Here is a 20,218-nt window from a genome sequence, read left to right on the forward strand (position 1 = left end):
GTCCTGGAGGCCGCTTCTTTCCTCCCAGGAGGGTGGACGCACGAAACACACTCAGTCTCAGGCTCGGCCACTCTCTTTATTCCTCACTTCGGGCCCTGCCCGGCACGGAGCCCGGCGTGCAGGCTGCCCTCCTGGGGAAGCCGGGCCCCGGAAGGCTTGCCGAGGCCGCCCATCCCCGCACGCCAGGCCCAGACCTCTGCTGCTCCCGCGCAGCACGGCGACCAGCGCCGATTCAAGGCAGCCCATCCAGGAGTGCGCTGTTCAGACAGTGATAGAGGTCCATGTACTGCTCCTGGGGGGGACGCGGGGTCAGGAGCTGCGCCTGCCTCCTAGAACCTTCCCTGCCACCTCCTCCCACCCCGTGCCCCTGCCCACCACCAAGCCCTGGTGGCCACTCACCAGCGTTGGGGTCATGAGGCCACAGGCCTGTGACTGCTGCAAGGCCACACTGAAAACGTCCACGGTGCACTCCACGCCCGCCTGCTGCAGCAGCTGGTCCAGGGCCAGGAAAGTGCCCAGCTGGGCCACACCCCTGCTGCAATTGACCTCGAGTTGGATGGGGTGCCAGGGCGGGCGGGGCGCAGAAGGGCAGAGGAGGCTGGGGTACCCAGGTATATGGGGACACCGGGCACCTGGCGAGCCCGGGGGTGGGGGGGTAAATCCCTAAAAGATGTCATATGGCCGGAAGCCATCAGGGCAGAGCAAGGAGGAAGGTGGGAGCCCTGGGGGACCGTGTCCTTTTGCTCCATGACCCAAGCAGGGCTCAGTGGGCAGTGAGGGGTGTGGGCACCCACTCCCCCAGCCCTTGTCCAGCAGCACCTGCAGTGGCTGAGCAGGGTCCCCGGCTTCGTCCTGTCCCGAGAGCAGCACTGGCCCACGGCAGCCAGGAAGGGTAGCAGGGTGGTGGCGGGGAGCTCACGCCCCGGCTCCCAGCACGGGAACAGCAGTCTCTGCACCTGCCTCTCCTTCCTGCTCTCCCCCTGGGCGCAAAGACACTGGCGCTGGCGCAGGGAGGAGCAGAGGGACGACGGGCCACACAGCCCCCGCCCCCACTCTGTGGCTCCAACACCTACGTGCGTGACCCTCAGGAGGGTGCAGGGCCAGCCCGCCGTGACGCTCTCCGCCACCCACTGCACCGTCACTGTCTCTGTGACAATGGGCTGCGTCTCCGTGGGCCAGGACTGCTGTGAGCCGAACGTGGGGGCTGCTCAGGGGGCTCTCCAAGCCCATGCGGTCCCCTGCCCCGCCCCCATACCTGAGCCCTCCCACCCTCTGCCCCCCTCACCTGCTCCCAGGTGTCGGGCGGGCACAAGGAGACCAGCACATGGGCCCCGTGCTCCCACACCAGCTCCCAGAGCTCCTCGGGCCCCGCAGGGCCGGTCACCACAATGTGGTCGTGGCCAGAAGGGCCGCCCTGCAGAGCACAGCCTGTTGGCTCCCAGGAACTGAGGGTGCCCCCTGCCCGGCGCAGCTCCAGGGCCCCCAGAGCTCCTGCCCAAGAAGCTCCAATGATGGGGGGGGGGGCCAAGGACAGGGCGGCATCTCACAGGGAAGAGCCAGGCTTCCAGCATCTTGCTAGTGAGGCTTTCCTTGGCCGCGGAAAACCGCAGGTGGGAACGGTCACCTGAGGGAACGCGAGGGGGTGAGGCTGTGGGAGCCGCGCCCAGGCCGGGTGCCCCCTCCAGGTTGGGTACCCCCCAGGCCTGCTGCCCCCCAGGCTGGGTGCCCCCCCAGGCCCACTGCCCCCCCAGCCCCACTGCCCCCACCAGCCTGCTGCCCCCCAGGCCAGGTGACCCCCCCAGGTCCGCTGACCCCACCAGTGCAATGCCCTCATCAGCCCACTGCCCCCCCAAAGACTGGGTACCCCCCAGGCATGCTGCCTCCCCAGGCCCACTGCCCCCCCAAAGACTGGGTGCCCACCCAGGCCTGCTACCACCCTCAGGCCGAGTGCCCCCTCCAGGCCCTCTGCCCCCCCAGGCCCGCTGCCCCCCAGGCCCCCTGACCCCTCGGGCGGCGCGGCGCTCACGCGGCACCGCGCTGTGCTGCTCGCGGCCGGCAGGGGGCGCGGGAGAGTCGGCGTCGTCCCGGAGGGCGCGCAGCAGGAGCTGGGGGCGCGGGCGGCCGTCGGCGGGGGCGGGGATCGGGATGGGGGTCCCGCCCCGGGGGCCCCGCCCCGCCCGCCCGCCCCGCCCGCCCGCCCCGCGCGCACCCCGTACTCCCGCAGGAAGCCGGCGTTGGCGTGGGCGGCCCTCCGCGCGCAGGCCTCGGCCCAGCGGCTCACGGCGATGGGCTGCGACCCCGGGGCGCGGGCGGCGGGCGGCGCAATCGGGCCTCCGCGGCTCCCGCTCCCTGCACACCGCGGGGCGTCGGTGGGGGGAGGGCACGGCCGGCGCCCCCGCCCGCGGGACCCCGGGGCGGCCGCTCACTCGGACGGCTCCGGCGGCCCCTCCAGGGCCTTGGTCAGGAGGCAGCGGTGCAGGCACACGTACTGGCTCTGCAGGGGGGCGGGGGGCGGGGGGCGGCCGCTCAGGGGTGCGCCCCAGGGGAGGCCCCGCCCCCCCCGCCCCTCCGCGCCCCGCCCCCCCGCGCTCACCGGGGTCTGGATCAGGAGCGGCCGCGGCGCGTACACCGCGTGGAACAGTCCGCCGCGCGCTCCTCCTGCAGCTGCTGGAGCAGCCGCCACAGGCCCCCCCCGCCCCACCTGCAGTGCACGAGCACCGGGCCGAGGCCCCGCGTGGCCCCGCCTGCTCCCGGGCCAGCTGGACGAAGGCGAGCAGGGCGCTGGGGGCTCGGGGACGCCGTGGTCGGGCCACGTGGTGAACTGCGGCTGCGTCACCGTCCGCGGCTGCCGCTGGGCCCGCTGAGCGGGCGGCGGGGAGCAGGGGCCTGACCTGGGGCCGACCCGGGGCGCCGCTCGGCCCAGCCTCTTCCCCTCCTCCCCGCTCCCTCCAGGGGCGCACCGAAGCCCCAGGCCTCAGAGGCCCTGATCCCCCGCCCCCCGCCCTCCGCACCCCCAGGACTCGGGTCGAGCCCCGCTCCCCGCTCCCCGCTCCCCGCTCCCCGCTCCCCGCTCCTGCCCCGCCAGGCCTCGGGGCGCACGCACGGCTGGGCCAAGACGCCCCCACCCCGACCCGGGGCTCCACTTGGGGCCGGGCCCTGACGCCCTGAGCCGCCCAGGAAGGCCAGAGAAGGCCAGGACGGTCACCGCCCCCTGCGCAGGGGCCGCTCCCGCTGCATCCCCGCGGGGAGTCTGGCCTGGGGCGGGCACAGGGGCGAGGCGGGTCCCTGGCTCTCCTGCCCCGGTGAGCGGTTGTGAGGCCACAAGGGCTGCGGGGAAGCTGCCTCACGGCTCTACCCTTGACCTGGATAAAACTAACGTCCCCGCGGTCCCCGTGCCCTCCCTGCCGGACTCCTCGGGGCGCAGCTGCAAGCGGGCAGATCTCGGAAGGCCCCAGGCCAGGGCACCCAGAGTGCCCCCCCCCCCCCCGCCTTCCCCTCCGGGCACGCACGTGCTGCAGCTGGAATTCCCGCTTGGTCCACTCGTCCTCGGGCTCCTCGGCCAGCAGGTGGACCGTGATGTGGCCGTGAGTGACGGGGGTCGAGCCCACGGGCCAGTAATGCTCACACAGCACCTAGGGCCAGGGGCACAGAGCAGAGGGGTGGCTGTGGGCCCACACCTGGTCACTGCCACCCTCCGGTTTACCGGGACCACCCTTCCCAGCCAGCTTTCAGGTCTCTGCCACCTGCTGAAGTCCTGCTCTTGGTACCAAGCCAGCTCCGCGCTGCCTCATCCAGAAGCCCCTCTCCTCCGCTGGCGCCGGCACCATCACCCCCACACCTGCCGTATGACCCCTAGGGGTCCCAGGCAGCTGCTGGGCTTTTTTGCAAAACTGGGCGGTTCTATTTAGGGCTGCGTGGCCTCACCGCAGCGTGCCAGCTGGAGGACAGACCCAGCAGGGGCTCTCTCTGCCCAGGGCCCCGCATCGCACAGTGCATGGAGGAGACGTCCCCAGGCTCGTTGGTGGACAGCGTGCAGAACGTCCTCTCTCTGCTGCCTGCCCTGTGGCCGGCCGTGCCCCGTTCTCCTAACCCCCTTGCCCCCCTCTGCCTACAGCGAGAGCACATGGACACACTGAGCAACAGCAGAGGTCAGAGGACACGGAGTCAACCTGGGAGCTTGAGTGCCGGTCCCTGCTCTGGTGGCCCCGGGGACCCCACCCGCCTCTGGGCCTCTCCCGCCTGACCGCCTTCCCAGACAGGGCTGCACGTGTGCCACCTGGTGGCCAAGCCGCAGGGCCCGCTCACCCGGTTCTCCATGCCCACTGTCAGCATGACAATGACGTGGACCTGCTGCTCCCACACCAGCCGCCAGAAGTCCTCCACGGTCTTCCTGAGAGGCCCCTGGGTGGCAATAAACTCCTGCGGGTCGGTGTAGCCCTGTGGGCGGAAGACGGGGACATACTGATTGGGGACACCTTGGTCCCCAGGCCCCACCGAGCACATGGCAGTAAACGTCCCTTGAACGACATACAGGAGTGAGGGTGCTGTGCCCACACTGTGCAAATGCAGGAGCACCAGGAGCTCAAGCCAGGAGGGTGGCTGCACAGACGCCACCACTGCCACGGCCGCCGCCCAGGCACGACCCTGGAGGGCCCAGAAACACCTCCGTGGGAATAACAAGGTCCTAACGTGCAGCGTTCCCAGCGCAACTTCCTCACCAGCCCTTCTCAGTCCAAACTCCATGTTTCTTCCGTCCTCAGAAACCTTCGCCACACCCGGACCCTCCCACCCGTGTCCTCCGGCTGTCCTTTCCGCCCTATGCCCTTCCCCTCTTCCATCTCTTATCAGAACTCTGCGCATCCTTCAAGAGATTACGTCCTTCAAGAAGCCCTTCTTGATTTGCCAGGTAGGCTTTCTCTCTCCTTCCACGCTCTGAGGATCACGCTTGTGCCCTTGGCATGGCGCTTGTCACGCTGAGTGGTACGTATGACACACACATGCGTGAACGCGTGGGCACACCCGTGCACACACGGCGGGCTCCCTCGAAGGCGAGGCTGCGGGTCAGCAGCGCCAGGGCCTGGCACACGGGAGGCCCTCCACGAAGGGCTCGGCCCCCAGGCACATACGCCCACAGACGGCCCCGCAGGTGGCCCTTACCGGGATGAAGCTGGCGTTGATGTAGTCGGAGTGGGGCTCTCCTTCCAGCTGGCTCAGCCTGACCTGGGAGTGGTCATCTGCGGGGGAAGCTGTGCACTCAGTGCCCGGGCCAGGCCAAGCCCCGCACCCCTGCCCAGCCCGGCGTCCGGCGCTCACAGGGCAGCACGTGCGGGTAACGGTTCTTGGTGGCATTGGCAGGGTGCTCGGCCTCCAGCCTGGGCTGCTCCTTGCCCACCTCCTTCAGCTCCTGCGGAGATCGGGGCAGCTGGGTGCTGAGGCCCACCCACCTCTCCCCGTGGCAGGGCCTCGGGGCCCCGGCTCTTCTCACCCGGAGCTCAGGGCCGCAGAGGCCTCACCTCGAACTCCTGAAAGAAAGCCTGGTGAGCGTGGGCGCTCTTGGCCTCGTAGCTCTGCCGGAAGCTCTGGATGGGGATGGGCCGGTGGGTCCGCCTGGCAGGAGAGGGAGGAGGTGGGTCTGGGGGGGCCGAGGGGCCCCGGGGAACAGCCCGCCCTGAGCTGGGGGACAGAGCACGGCCTCGGCCCTGGTCCCCCCCTCCCCCGTGCACTCATGGCCATGCCCAGCCCTGCAGGGTCACAGGGGCTCCCGGGGGTGCAGCCAAGGCGGGCAGCCGCGCTCACCGCAGGTTGTAAGGGGTCAGCTCTTGGGAAAACCGATTCTTGTCCGCCCTGTGGAGGATGAAGAGGCGGGTGGGAGGAGCCCTGCCGCGGCGGGGGCCTCGCAGGGCGGCAGCCGTCCCCCCACTCACCTCCGGGCCTTTGCCCTCCACCAGCACAGCAGGCCCAGTGCGGTGGCGCCAAGGCAGCAGCCTGCCAGGAGGCCCACGGCCGCGGGCAGGGGCACAGCCACCCTGGAGACGCCGGCACGGGGCTCTATGGACGCAAACGGGGGCCGTCGGCCGCATCCCTCCACCCGCAGTCGCTGTCCCCTGGGGCCGCACGGTCACCGCCCACCTCCGCAGCTCCAAATCCCAGCCCAAGGCCGGAGGCCGGCATTGGATGCCAGCAAGGTCGCCCCGCAGGGCACCCGGAGCCCCGGTCCCCGGCCTGCCTCCAGGGTACCCCAAACGCTCCCCCGACACCCCCAGGGCGGGCCGGGCCCTGGTGCCCTGGACCGTCTCCAACCACACCGTCCAGTCGGGCAGCTGCTAGCCATGGGAGCCACTGGGTGCCTGAACTGGCCACTGCAGGAGGTAAGATTTGCTGTAAGGAGCTCAAAGAGGGGCGCCCGGGGGCTCCGGGGTCCGGCGTCTGCCTTCGGCCCAGTGCGTGACCCCAGGGTCCTGGAATCAAGTTCCGCACCGGGCTCCCTGCAGGGAGCCTGCTTCTCCCTCTGCCTGGGTCTCTGCCCCTCTCTGTGTCTCTCAGGAATAAATAAAATATTTAAAAAAAAATTTTTTTTAAAAAAGGATTTCAAAGACTTAGTAATACAAAAGAACGTAAAGTATCTCGTTAATAATTCTTAAGATTGGTCGCGTGTGGATATGACAGTGTGCTTACTATCTCAGTCTAATAAAACGTGAGAGAAATTCATGTCGCCTGTTCACTTTCGCCCGTGGGCCGTAGCTCCCGAGGAACCTGAGGACCCTACGGTGCACGCTCGCGGCTTGCTCCTGCCTCCCTGGACGGTGCTGTTGCAGAGCCTCGGTGGCCCGGGAGCTGCGGCTTATTACAGGGCCACGCAGGAAGGTAGGGCGATCGTGGAGGGACCAAGCACGAACCCCTCGGCCTCTGCCCGCCCGGGCCGCGCCTGGTGCCTGGAGCACCTGTGTCACTGGCCCTGGGTCTCCGTCTCCACGCTCCCTCCCTGGAGTCCAAGCTCAGTCCCTCCTGCTGCTGGTCGGGGCTGAGCCTCAGAAGGCGGGCGGGCAGTTGCAGCAGCACCCTTGCCCTCCCCGGGGCCCAGCCGGTGCCCACCTACCCGAGAAGGCAGAGAAGGAGATGATGGTGTCGGGAGGCCACAACGCTGAACCTGCGGCAGCGACACCGGAGCCTCTGCTGGGGAGGGGCGGGGAGGAAAGCAAAGCCCCTTCCAAACCACGGGGTCCCGGGCGGTGGACACTCGAATAGTGACCGCCCCTCGCCTGTTAAGGGGCCACATGCCACGTACCCCTGACTGCACAACCGGCTGCCCCTAACTCCCCCCCAGCTCCTTGCCCTTCCGGACAGCAAGAGGCCCCCGAAGCAGGTGCCCACACGCCAAGGCAAGCTGAGACGGAGTCCGTCCACACCCGCCCCGGCCTGGTGTTTTTCCCCCTCACAAAAGACCCACGTAGCAGACGGGCGCTCCCTGTTTGCCTCGCCCACCGGGAGGCTCAGTCAGTAACCCTGCGGACCTCACGGACCGGCAAATGCATCTGTGGAGCCGATGTGCCAACAGCCCGTACTCCCGGGAGACTCCCAACGGCTTCGCCCTCCCTCTGGTCTCAGCCCTCACCGGTACCAGGAACCTGGCTTGAGCTGCCCGTTGCATATTCCCCGGGTCCGGCCGCAGTCCTCTGTGCCCACAGGCACCATCCAGGATCTCGGCACGGCCCAGGGCCCTGGGTAGAAGGGGTTGGGGAGCAGGGTGGCCAGGTAGGAGTCCCGTCCTCCGTAGTAGTGGTTGTGCCACGTGTGGTTGAGGGCTTCCGGGGTGGCCGACCCACTGCAGGGGAACAGGAAGGGCCAGTGCAGATCGGCGGGCGGGCTGCGGCCTCGCTGCCCCCGTTTCTCCCGCGGATGCCCAGCAGGCATCGCACCACATCAGCCCCGTCTTTGAGAATGTTCCTGCTGCAGCACTCACGCTAGCCTCAGACATCTCGTCCTGCCGGTCCAGCGTCTGCAGCCCCCTCGCCCGTCCCACACCAGGCAGGAGCCAGGGTGACCCCGTCCCCTCCGTCCCGGGACTCACGTGACAGGTTGGTGGTAGCGATGATGCCGTACCACTGAATCTGCCCGTCGTCCTTGCCAAACATCCCCCGTGTGATGAGCACGCCCATCCCCGCCTCGGGCTCCAGCTGGGGGGCTGCAGCTAAGTCCGGGGGGTGCCAGCCTGGGGACGGACGGGGCAGAGCCAGGGCCTAACCAGGAGCCAGCGGCCAAGGGCAGGTCACGTCCCTAGCACCTGTCATGATGCCTGGCAACCAGTGCCTGACGGGGACGAGGAAGGAAGAACTGGGACCCCCACCCCCGGGGCCAGGGTGCCGGGCACAGGCTCAACGGTGTGCTGTGTGCATCAGGGCCAAAGCAAAGCTTGGGGACACAGGGGAGCAACCCCCCAGTGGGCAGTGCTGGGGTAAGGGCAAGGGCGGCTCTGGAGGCCACGAAAGCGCTCACCCTCCGCAGAGGTGGTGCACAGCAGGGTGACCCCACGGCTCCGCAGACCGTTCCTGCCCAGCACAGTGAGGCCGAGGCGGTAGGACGTGGCAGGCAGCAGGCTGGGCAAGAGGAGAGCGTCCCCGGAGGTGCTGGCCTGGAAGACGAGGTGGGCGCGACCCCCCACGGCCAGCTGCTGTCCACATCCCCCGCGGGCACCGTCCAGGTCAGGGCCATGCCAGTGGCCTCGGGCTGACACTGCACATCCTCCACGGGGCCGGGCTCTGCGGGAATCAGAGGTTCCTCGCTGTGTGGGTGTCAGGACACCCCAAGAGGCTGGCGCTGGGGCAAAGGGGTGGGGCGCTGGTCCCTCGGACACACGACACCCCCTCTGGCCCCGAGCGCCCCTCTGGAGGAGCACGGGCTGCAGGGGCGGGGAGGCGCCCAGCAGGAGGGGCAGGGGCTCCGCGCGGCGCGGGCAGCGCTGTGGCTTGGCCTCGGGCCTGCCCCCGGGGCTCCTGCATCCCCCCCCAACACACAGCCACGTACCCACAGGCAGCACCACCGGGTGGGTGGCTGCCCGCAGCAGCCCCGCCTGGCACAGCACTGACAGGGAGAGATTGCGTCCGGGGGTTAGGTCCCTGAGCACCAGGCGGGCCTGGCCGAGCACCAGGGGCTGCGCCCAGGGGAGGCGCCCGGCCTCCGAGAGCTGGGCATGGCATGCCCCGTGCCCCAAGGGGCCGCTGGCCCAGGCCAGGGTGATTACGGCGCTGCCCGCCTGCATGGACACCAGCAGCTCGTTGGGCAGGAGCGGAGCTGCGGACGGAAGGGGAGCGGGTGAATGGGCACGGAAAGCCAGGGGGTACCGACCGGGCGGGGCGAGGCTGGAGGGGGCTGGGGGTGCACGGGGGCAGGGTTGGCAGGTGGAGCTAAGGAGGGGCCGGGGTCTGGGGTCTCTGCAGCCCCCACTCACAGGTCCAGCCTGAGGCAGTGGTGGCCGCCAAGAGGAGGGGCCCAGCCCGTGCGACGACCTCCACGTCGTACCGAGTGCCCGGGGTCAATGCCGAGAAGCTGGTGCCACCCACCCCCGCCACCAGGGTCCTGGAGCCCGCCAGGCCCCCCCCCAGGTACAGCGTCACCTGGTAGCCGTCGCGCGCCCCGGGCGCAGGGACCCAGGACGCCTGGAGCTCGGTGGGGCCCTCGGTGGTCACGTGCACCAGGGGAGGGGCGCGGGGGGCTGCGGGGAGAGCCAGGTATGGCAAGGCTGAGCGGAAGGGAGGTGTTAGGGGCCGAACTCTGCGCCCCTGCAAATTCACCAAATTCACCCTGCCAGAGGGGGCGGTGGCCCAGGTGGGCCAGGGTCTTCCTGCAGGAGCAGCGGCAGCAGGCACAAGCTCACCCAGCATCGCACTCACCAGTTACTCCCCCTCCACCCCCCACCATCCCTGTGGGAGGCAGGGGCTGCCCCCGGCTGCTCCCGACTTAAACCCACTGCCTCTTCCAGCCCCAGGCCCTGTAGGCCACTGCTTCTAAAGGCCCCCATGTGGGGCGCCTAGGGGGCTCAGGGCATGACCCCGGGGTCCCGGGATCGAGTCCTGCATCGGGCTCCCCGTAGGGAGCCTGCTTCTCCCTCTGCCTCGGTTTCTGCCTTCCTCTGTGTCTCTCAAGAATAAATAAAGTCTTTAGAAAATAATAATAAATAAAGGCCCCCACGTGACAGGCAGGTCCTTAAGGGCAGGCACTGTCTGGGGCCCCTTCACCCTCAGCTGGAGCCTGGGCCCTGGAGTCACAGAAGCCTGGCCCAGTCATTGAGTCAACATCTCCTTTGCAAATGGGGGAAACTGAGGCTCAGAGTCTCGCTCTGGAGACTGAGCCTCGGCTAACACCCGGGTCTCCTGCCTGAAGCTCTTTCTAGCTTCCCCCGAGGCCTGCCTGAGGTCACGTGGTCCCTGGGAGGAAGGGGGTGCAGGGAGTCACCACACTGGAGAAGAACGAGCTGAGGGTGGGGGCAAGGACGAGCTGAGGGAGGCTCCAGCAAGAAGGGGGCACCCAGGCCAGTGTGACAGGGGCTTCCAAACCCGGCTCTAGGGCCCTGGAGGCTTCAGGGGAGCGGGAGAGGACCCACCGTGCGATGCTCAGCGAGCCCTGCCCGCCGTCCCCGCCAGCCCGGCACCTGCCCCGCGCCCCTGGACAGCAGCGAGCAGCAAGGAGCAGAGACTGGGTCACAGTGTTGGAAAGGGAACCCCGGCTCCCCACATAGGGCTAGGAGCCCAGGGCAAGTGAGGGGGCTTATCTGTGCCTTAGTTTCTCAAATGTGAAAGGGACAGAGCCGTAAAGTCCGCCTGCGAAGCTGGTTGTCTTGAGGAAATGGGAGACCACGGGGAGGCCTGAGCAGAGGACCCGTGAGCCTGAGCCACTGCGGCTATTACCCAGCCTGGGGGGCGGGGCGGGGGGTCGGGGGGTGTTGGAGCCTGGGTCCTGGCTGGGTCTCCCTGGCCACGCGAGAGCGGAGGGGGGCATGCCCTGGCTGCTGAATGAGAGCACCCCCCGGGGTCTGCCCACCTTCTGGGATGCCCCGGGGTGGGGGGCCCAGGTAGGGACGTGGGGACCCCGGTGCCTGGAGGTCCGGGAGCAACCCAGCCGCCGGCCTGCCCACAGATGGCAGAGTCGTCACGGGGAACGCGTGGCCCGGGAACCCAAGCAGCACAGAGGCCGGGGAGGAAGGGTGTGCAGGGCACTCACGCGTCCAGCCCATGGCGTTGGCGCTGCTGCTCTCGTCTGGGCCCCGCACGGTGACCAGCTGAACCAGAACCTCGGCGCCTGGGGGCAGCCGGGCCCAGGAGAAGTTCTGAGCCTCGGGGCCCAGAGTGTCCCTGCTTTCCAGAGTCAGGGGCCCCAGGCGGTAAAGCCGCAGCCGGAAGCCATCCCTGCCCCCGGGGGGGCCTCTCCAGGAGGCGGTCAGGGTGGGGGGCCAGGTGGCGAGGCGCAGGCTCAGGTTGGCAGGAGGAGCAGGGACTGCAAGGTCAAGGTGGAGACACTCCTGGAGTGACCCACCTCCCCTGCCCCGTCACCGGCACCCTCCTCCCTTTTCAGGCCAACGTCCCAGGGGCTCCAGACACACTCCTCGTGTCTCCCAGGTGAGCCTCCTGCGGGGTGCCCGGGGCGCAGTCGTGTAAGCCTCGATTCCGGCTCAGGCCATGATCTCGGGGTTGAGAGCGGAACCCCATGGAGGCCGCACGCTAAGCAGGGAGCCTGCTAGAGAGTCTCCCTGTCCTCTGCCCCTCCCCACCCCAAGTGCGCTGGCGTGTGCGCGCTCTCTCTCTCTCTGTCTCTATCTCTCTGTCTCTGTCTCTCTGTCTCTATCTCTGTCTCTCTGTTTCTGTCTCTGTCTCTATCTCTGTCTCTCTGTTTCTGACTCTGTCTCTTTTTCTCTGTCTCTCTCTCTGTCTCTCTCTGTCTCAAATAAATCTTTGAAAAAGAAAAAAGAAAACCACTTGAACAACACAGTCCCTGCCCTGATGCTTGCCCCCCACCTCGTCCCCACGCTGCGGCTCCTTGAGGGTGTGAGGTCTGGTCACAGGGTCCCCGCAAAACCCAGCACCTACTTCTTAAGGCCCTCAGGGCCCTGTCTCCAGCTCACCTGCTGGCATTCACTCCCTGCAAGCTCCACCCTCCCCCTCTCTTCCCCCAGCCCCTTCCGTCTCTCTCCCTCTCCCCCCACCCCAGGGCCTTGGCACGTGCTTAGCCTCTCCAGAAAGCCCTTCTCTGTCAGACTCAGACCCTAAGCTTCTCAGCTCACCCTCCTCCCTCTCTAGGAAGCCTTCCCTGACTCCCTACGCAGGTTGCCCTTCTATGAGTCCTAAAACATTAGACGGAACCTCATAAAATCCCCAATAGTCATCAGTTTTAACCTATAAGAACACAGCTGGCGGCTCCAAATCGATGCTGCGTATTCTCATCATTCGCTTACGTCTGTTGTGTGACGCGTAACAAATGTGCGCCTATGTATTCACATATCTCCTCTGTCTGCTGTCGTCTTCCTTCCTAGACCGTCCTGCTCGTGAGTCTTAGCCTCAGCACCTAACCCTAAACCTAAACAATGGGAAGCGCTCAATGGGAAGCGCTCATTAAATATCTGCTGAATAGGTGGACGGGTGGCTGGATGGCTGATCGGGTGGTAGGAGGCGGAGCATGCTTGCAAACAGATCCACGGCAGGCCCACCCTGATGCACACGCGACCCTCCGAGCCCAGAGAGGAAGCTGGGACCCCACGCCCACTGTCCTGTGCGGGCCCGGGGGCTGCGGCCCAGGACTCACGGGTGCAGGCGCGGGTCCTCTGGGTGCTGGAGCACAGGCTCCCTGCCCAGGTCCAGACGGACACGGTGTAGCAGGAGCCAGGCAGCAGGTCCCTCAGAGTCAGGCCCGAGCTCTCCGGCCCCACGTCCACCAGACCGCCCAGTGGTCTCTGGCTGCCCTCCTGATGCCAGGCGACCCTGTAGCCTTCCCGCGGCCCTGGGGCCGGGGCCCAGCCAATGGCCAGGTCAGAGGGGCTGCCCCTGCCGGTGACCTCCAGTGACCGCGGTGCCGGGGGCTCTGAAGGAGGGGCGGTTTGGTAAGGGGGGCATGGAGTGTGGCCCTGTGAGGCCGCTTTTCTCCTCCCCCGGTCACCCACCCCCAGCCGCAGGGTCCCACCCCGGGGTCAGGGGACACGGTGGCTGACGCTCACTCATGTGGTCTGTGAGATTCCGGGTAGTGTTTCTCAGAGACGAGGCGATGTCCACCCAGGAGTGGGCCCCAGGTACAGGCCCCCCGGAGGTGCCGAGCGCGGTGGCAGGTGGCACAGAGATGTTTCCAGGAAGGCCCGGGGCCCCCTCGGTGTAGAGCAAGGCCTGCCTGCTCGGCTCCGCAGGGGCCGCCAGCCCGTCCAGCGGCAGCTCGGACCCTTTGCTCTGCGCGGGCTGGGCCGCAGAGTCTGCAGAGGATGCAGCTTGTGGGGAGTGAGCACGCGGCTGCTTCTCCTCGCAGGTGCCCGGGCAGGTGCCCCCTCCCATTCCCGCAGCCCAGACTCACCAGGCAGCCAGGCGCTGGCCCGGGCCCAGGCATCATAGGACCCAGCCAGAGCCCCGAGCTCCAGAGTGTAGTGTCCAGGGGGCAGGGGCCCCGGGAACGTGGCACGGAGGGCTCCCGGACCCCGCGTGGTGTTCCTCTCCGCCGGCCCACTGAGCCTGAGCAGATAGCCGTCCCGGGCGCCGGGCCCCGCCCTCCAGCTTGCCCAGAGCGCCGCGGGCCGGGGCAGGAGCACCAGGTCCAGAGGGGCAGAGGGATCTGGGGGGACAGGGCGCAAATATGTGCAGAGCACCCACCCGGTGGGGGCGAGACAGCCTGCCCTCCTCGCGCCGTCCTCTCCCCATGCACCAGGCCGCGCGACTGCCAGAGGCGGGCACCGCCACCCACCACCACCCGCCATTCGGGGTGAATTCTGGGATCTGGCTGTGACAGCGTAACAGGAGTAACAGCTCGCCGGTGACCGAGCGTGGCCACCCCAGCAGGTCCTAAGCACCCCCCACTGTGCTCGTGTGTACTCCCCTCAAGGCCACGAACTGAGTCATCACCGCCCCCTTTACCGAACCAGAAACAAACAGAGAAGGTAAGTGGTTTGCCCGGAGCCCCCCGGCCAGGAGGGGCACCCGTGACGTTTGGAACCCGCTCCACGGTGCGGTTGCTTCTCCCTCGACCAGGGCAAGACGGCGCTTCTCGCAGCAACATGGGGACGTCAGCCTGGGCTCCGCGGGCACCCAAGGCCACTCCCCAGCTGCTTGACCTTGGCCTGCTCTCCGAACCTCGGCTCCCTTCCCCCTACCACACACTGGGGGCGACAGGACCGCGTTGGCACCGTGGCTGGCACGGGGAGTGATGGTGATGTCACACCACCATGGTTCTTCAGGTGGCCCCCCACCAGGCAGCAAGGGAGGCTGCTCCCCGCCCAGCCTCACCCCTTCCCGCAGGGTCCCGAAGGGGCCCCCCCACGTATCCCACCCACTGGGCCAGAGAAGAGCTGGGAGCCTGTCCTGGTCCCCCTGCCCCCAGCACTCACAGGTCCACTCGGTGGCGTGGGGCCCCACTGCCCGCCACGGCCCGGCCACAGCACAGAGCGTCAGCTCGTGGGGGGTGCCCGGGGAGAGGTGAAGGAAGGTGTGGCTGGAGACCCCGCGTCCGACCACTGCAGTCAGGTTGGTGCCGCCCAAGAGGTCTGTGAGCACCAGGAGGAGCCCGGCGGCCCCAGCCGAGTGGTTCCAGGAGGCGTGCAGGGCACCGGTGCCCAGGGCACGCAGCAGCAGCTGGGGAGGGGACACGGGGGCTGGAAGAAGGTGGGGAGAGCAGAGTCAGGCCCCGAAGGGCCGTGGGGTGGGCGCCGGCACCAGCCCTGGCGGTAGGAGAGCGGAAGCCCGGCTCTGCTGGGCCAAGGCGGCCCGTGCGGCTCTGGCCTGTCCCCGCCGCTCCCAGACCGGCTGCCGTCTGGGCCTCGCCAAGCACCGGCCTTACCTGTCCACTGGCGGACGCTGCTCTTGGCCTGGGGGTCGCCGGCCCAGGTGGTGGCCTCCAGAACATACTCGCTGCCTGGCCGGAGGTCACTGAAAGTGTAGGACAGGGAGCCCCGTGGCACGGAGATGTTGCGCACCAGCGTCTGGGACTCCAGGTGGTAGAGGAGAAGGCAGCAGGCCCCCTGCTCCCCCGGGGCAGCAGCCCACGAGGCCTCGAGGCTGGACGGGCTCCCGGGGCTCCGGAGCTGCAGGTCGCGGACAGCGGCGGGGGTTGCGCAGAGGTGGGGAGAAGCGGCACGTCGGGACCAGAGGGGCCGCACCCCGGGGCCCCCCGGGGCCTCTAGACGGGTTGCCGTCCCAGCGTGGTCCTCGGAGAAGTTGCCCTCCTGGGCTCCCTGGTCCCTGGCCACCCCCCGGGACAGCCGCCTCCCGCTCGGCCCCAGCCCGCAGGCGACACGGCGGGGCTCCGTCCACAGGGCCGCAGGGCAGTCCCCGCCAGCAGGGAGCGACTTCCGGCCCGGGGCCCGGAGCGCAGGCTGCGTAGGTGCGGGCCCGGAGCGCTGCCCTTCTACAGCCCGGGGGACGCAAGTGGGTGAGGCCGAGGGCACGGCTGAACTTGTCTGGCCCCGGGGCTGCCCAGCTCAGAAAGAGGCTGGTCGGCCTCCCCTGGCCTCCCTCCAGGGAAAGGGGTGCATCCAGAGTCTCCCAATGCCCTCTCCTCTACAGGACGGAAGGCAGAAAAAAGGGCCGGAGCGGAGGCCAAAGCTGGCATGGAGAAATCGACCCTGCGCCCCCCGGACCTCCTGGACCCCCGCCCCGTGGAGACACCTACCTTCTCTCGGTGTGTCTGGGCTCCCAGCCGGGGCGTCTCCCTGCAGGAGGAGGGGGAGGAGATGGGCAGAGGCTGTGGGGTCTGGGCCTCCGTGAAAGGCAGTGGGCCACAGGGTCAGGATCAGTGAGAGGGCCGTCCTGGGCCTGGCACTGCCCCAGAGAGGCCCCAGAGCAGCCCCCCAGGCACAGCCAGGCTCGGAGGCAGCCGGGCACGGGGAGGCCATCTGGGGAGGGCGGCGGTGGGGCCCCGCAGACAGCCGGACAGGCCCTGGAGGAGGGAGCCCCCCGCCCCCCCCCCCGCCCCCAGGGCCCACCGCACCTTGGCCAGGAAACCGCAGAGCCAGAGCAAGGCTGCAAACAGGACGGGGGACCTCATCCTGACGCTGTAAGGGAACGATGGAGGCAGCAGGGGCGGAGCCAGGCCCCCCAACCCTCCCCTTGCCGCCTGGTGGGCAGGGGTGGAAGCAGGCGCAGGCAGCAGGCGGCCCAAGAGCAAGGGGCTGTCTCTGGACGCAGACCCTAAGCCCTCGGCCGCTCCAAGTCTCCCCCAGCCCCCAGGGCCGGAGGGTGGAAGCCGATTGCACCTGTGAGGCTGCAGAGAAGCCCTCCTCTCCCTCCCCTGCCCCAGCACACCCCCCTCCGCCCTGCCCCTCCTCCAGCAGATAAGTCCCAGGGAGGCCTGGGAAAGTCCAGGACAAAGACAAGGGTGGCCTTGCCAGCGGGCACACAGGGCACAGGCAGTGGCTCCCCACCCCCGGCCCCAAAGAAGAGTGCGGTTGTGCTATCAGCAGGCGGACACAGGGGCTCTGCGGCCAGCCGGGGAGGCGAGGGCTGGGGACGCGTGCACGGGTGGGGCTGAGGGGATGCGCCCGCTGGGAGCGCGTCCCCCTCGGTGCCCCCACGTGGCTCCAGGCCTTCGTGGACGGGGTGGGGTGGGGTGTGTGTTGGGGGCCCCATTCTAAAGGCCGCGAACCACCGCGATGACAGGTCTAGAAGAGCCCGCCTGGCCCCTGGGACCCATCTGCTCCCACATCCTCACTGAGCTCCACGGAGGGGGACCCCGGCCCCAGATAGCAAATCCTGCTCCTAACCCCCAACTGGGGTCCTCTCGGCCTGGAGCTCTCTTAGGAGCTACCTAAGTCTTGCGGTGGTGGCTTCCCGTCCGCACCTCCCCTACCTAGGTCAGCGGTGCCCACCTGTCCCCCTGCACCCCCCGCCCCCACCAGGCTGCAAGCAGGTTAAGCGCAGGGGAGCCTCCCCGAGGCCTGGCCTAGAAGCGGGTCAGCTTCACCCCGGCCTAGAGCCAGCTCCTCACCTGGAGGCCCGCACCCTGTGTCCCTACCCCGACAGAAGGGCGGGAGCAGGAGGGAAAGCAAGGGCTCGGGCCCTGGGGAAGGAGCCCGGGACTCCCGCCCCCTCAGGAAGTGGCAAGGGGCAGGTGCAGAAAGCAGGCGGGATAGAAGCTGAACTTCGGGGGCCGCAGGAGGACGCCCAGAGCCTGGCCGCCGCCCTTCCCCCTCCGCACACGGCCCCCACCCGGCCCCCACCTCAGAGCCAGCCACCTACCCGGCCTCGGGATAGGGGCCTGCAAACGGCGCTGCACACTCATCAGGTTTTCCAGGCTGCGTGCGTGTGTACATGCACACGTGTGTTCTTTCAGCGGGGAGCAGGGGGTCAGAGAGCAGCCGGGGAGAGGCCCCAGTGTGGCCAGGAGGTGGGGAGCCTCCTCCCCGTGCCGCCAGCCCCGCCCCCCTCGCCTGGGGTACCCCCTCTGCTCTTTCTAGCACAGTCTCCAGAAGCAGCAGCAAAGAGGAGACGCGAGGTGGAGACATCCTGATTCAGAACCTCCACAGAGATGCGGCCACACAGGGTATAGGTGGGGGGGCGGGTCTCACGCTGCCCGCGAGCTCCCGTGGGGGGCCCGGGGGGCAGCACAGATGCCCCAGCTGGTGCTGCGGACAGTCCCGGGGAAGCAGGACCACACCTGGCCACAGGAGCACGCCTGCACCTGCCAGCTGCCCGCCCGCCCGGCAGAGGGAGGAGGGGCCCAGAGGGGGTGGACATAACCCACAGACAGGTCAGCCGCCCCAGCCCAGGCTCCCCATTCAGCAAAAAAAAAAAAAGTACCACAAGGGCTGTCTCCTGCGCGGCAACCACTCCCACAGACAAACCCACATCCTCTCCCTAGAGAAGCCCCGGGGTCCTCCTGAGTCTCAGAGCACCTACCGATCCCTTCTGGAGAGGGCAGGGCACCCCGATTCCCAAATGCCAGCCAGCAGTGTCTGCCCACAGCCATCCCACGCAGCTCCCTCCAGGCCCCTCCTGTCCCCGGCCTGGAGCCAGGGTGTCCCCCGCGCGAGGGGAGGATAGTCGCCGGCAGGACAGGGGCCGGATGGACGCGCGGGACAGCGAGGCTCCCACTCCTCCTCCCACACCCTGGGCAAGGTCCCTGGGGGCGGGGTAGACCGGGATCCTGGGGGGCTGGGGGGCCGTGCGGGGCTATGGGCGCGGGCAGATGGACACCCTGCAGGTGGGCGCTGCAGGGGAGCACACACCCATCCGGATGCACGAGCACGTGTGGGCACATGTGTACACGGGGCATCCAAGGGCATCGCGGAGGGGGAGACGGACAGGAGGGTCCCGGACGGGCGGACCATATGGTAGGAGAGATGTTCACCCCCCTGGCCCTCGGGCTGTGGTCTGTTCGGGCCTCCAGTCCCCCTGGAGGGACCTGAGCCCCAGCAGCTGGCCAAGAATGGGCTCCTCCCGGCCTCCCCGGGCGCTCAGCCCACCTGAGTCCCCGGTCCTCGGCTGGGGGTGTGGGGTGTGGGAAAGTCCCCCTCGCCAGCAGGTACCCAAAAGGTGTTGGGGAAACTGGGTCGGGCGGGTGAGCTTCCAGGATGGCCGGCTCGGTGGCAGGGCCCCAGGGCAGGCTGGCATCTCCTGGCCAGACGGCCGCTGGCCCACCTCCTAGGGCTGCCGTGCCCCACTCCCAGGGTCCCCTGAGCCCCCCGGCTTTGGCAGGAGAGGCCCCCCGGCTCCTCACTCACTGTGTCTCGGGCCCCCCCCTCCGCCAGAGCCAAGCAGGGCCTGGAGTGCTGGGCTGGCCAGCAGGCCTTGGCTGGCCCGGGGTTTGGGGGGACGTGGGGGGCACCTACGACCCTAGGGCTTCTCCGGAGAGGGGCGGGGAGGCCTAAGGAGGACTGGGGCGCGTGCAGGGTGCAGGACACGGGAGTCCTGGCCGCCGGCTGCGGGCCCCAAGCCCAGGAGCGTCCCCTTGGGATCCCACAGGGTGGCAGCCCTTGCCTCTGGGGCTGGCGGCGGGGTCTTGTTCCCTGGGTGCTGCCAGGAATTCCAGACACAGCGGCCCCTCCACGGGGCTTCCGACGGAGGGCACGGCTAGCTGGGGGCGGCGGCCCGGATCTGGGGACTGGCGAGGAGGGGGGTGCGGACGGGCAGTGGGGAGGGGTCTGCAGGACTGGAGACCCTCAGGCCACGCGCGCGTCTCTGGGCCGTGCCGGCTTCTCCCGAGCACTAGAGAGGAGCCGATCACCCGCCTGGGGAGGAGCCTGCCTCGGACACTGAGCCTCAGGCGGTGCAGGGGCGCCCCAGGGTCCCAGCAGCGGAGCCGCCAGTCTGCCCATCGCACATGGGTCTTCCTGCCTTCCTGCTGTTGCGAGGCTTCCTTGGGAGTCAGGGTGGCTGGAGCCCAAATCCCAACTCTGGAAGGCAAGCCAGCTACTGGAGGGATCTGGGCAGTTCCTCCCCAGGAATGAGGAGGTTCTGGGGGGCCCCACTCCCAGGGAGCCCCGGGCCTGCCCTGATTCCAGCAGGCTGGCCGGTCTGGGGAGCTCCCGCGGGGGGCACCAGGCCCACGGGTGGCACGCTCTGCCCTCCATGCACGTCCAGGCTCTTCTAAGCAGAAGGCGGGAGGACAGGAGGCGGGGAGTGACTGTTCCCCCAACCCCAGACATACGCAACGGGAACTGAGAGATCCTCAGGGTTTTGCCTAATGCTGCTGCCCCCACCCCCACCCCTACCCCCACCCCCACCCTCACCCCCCTCCCCGTCTCCTGGCTCCCGGCCTCCTTGCCCTCAGCGTGTAGCTCCTCAACCTGCTGCCGGGCCCTTGTGAGGGCAGAGGGTGTGCTCACGGCCAGTGGGGCTCAGACCCGGGAAACCTGGTGGGAACCTGGAGGCACGGGCCGGCCAGGGGGCAAGGCTGGGCCCGCTTCCTCCTCCCCACCCCTGTGGTATCCTAGCTTCCTGTTCTCGATAACCATCAACAGCTTGGCCCAACGGGGCTGGCCCTCTTTCTGATTCCCTCCTGCCCCCTTCTTTGAATCCCAGGGCCCCACTGGTGGGTTTGGGGG

At 68.7% G+C, this 20,218-nt stretch overlaps 1 protein-coding gene across 1 annotated transcript; it reads right to left on the bottom strand.

The window, feature by feature from the left end:
* Positions 1–57: 57 nt before the first annotated feature.
* LOC112667058 (receptor-type tyrosine-protein phosphatase V-like) lies at positions 58–18,472 on the bottom strand. The gene is given in 32 exon segments (XM_049111986.1): positions 58–292; positions 400–535; positions 820–980; positions 1,074–1,184; positions 1,286–1,414; positions 1,548–1,624; positions 2,210–2,494; positions 2,594–2,891; positions 3,510–3,632; positions 4,306–4,437; positions 5,158–5,234; positions 5,314–5,404; positions 5,514–5,607; positions 5,797–5,844; positions 5,925–6,048; positions 7,097–7,147; positions 7,613–7,822; positions 8,069–8,209; positions 8,494–8,670; positions 8,673–8,756; positions 9,022–9,288; positions 9,446–9,709; positions 11,215–11,487; positions 12,790–13,065; positions 13,199–13,459; positions 13,543–13,797; positions 14,567–14,830; positions 15,016–15,104; positions 15,847–15,886; positions 16,165–16,228; positions 17,412–17,430; positions 18,072–18,472. Coding segments are annotated over 32 exon segments (5,067 nt in total). The 5' UTR covers positions 18,458–18,472; the 3' UTR covers positions 58–232.
* Between the last annotated feature and the right edge of the window lie 1,746 nt (positions 18,473–20,218).

This window comes from Canis lupus, chromosome 7 (assembly GCF_003254725.2).
Source record: "Canis lupus dingo isolate Sandy chromosome 7, ASM325472v2, whole genome shotgun sequence".
NCBI lineage: Eukaryota > Metazoa > Chordata > Mammalia > Carnivora > Canidae > Canis > Canis lupus.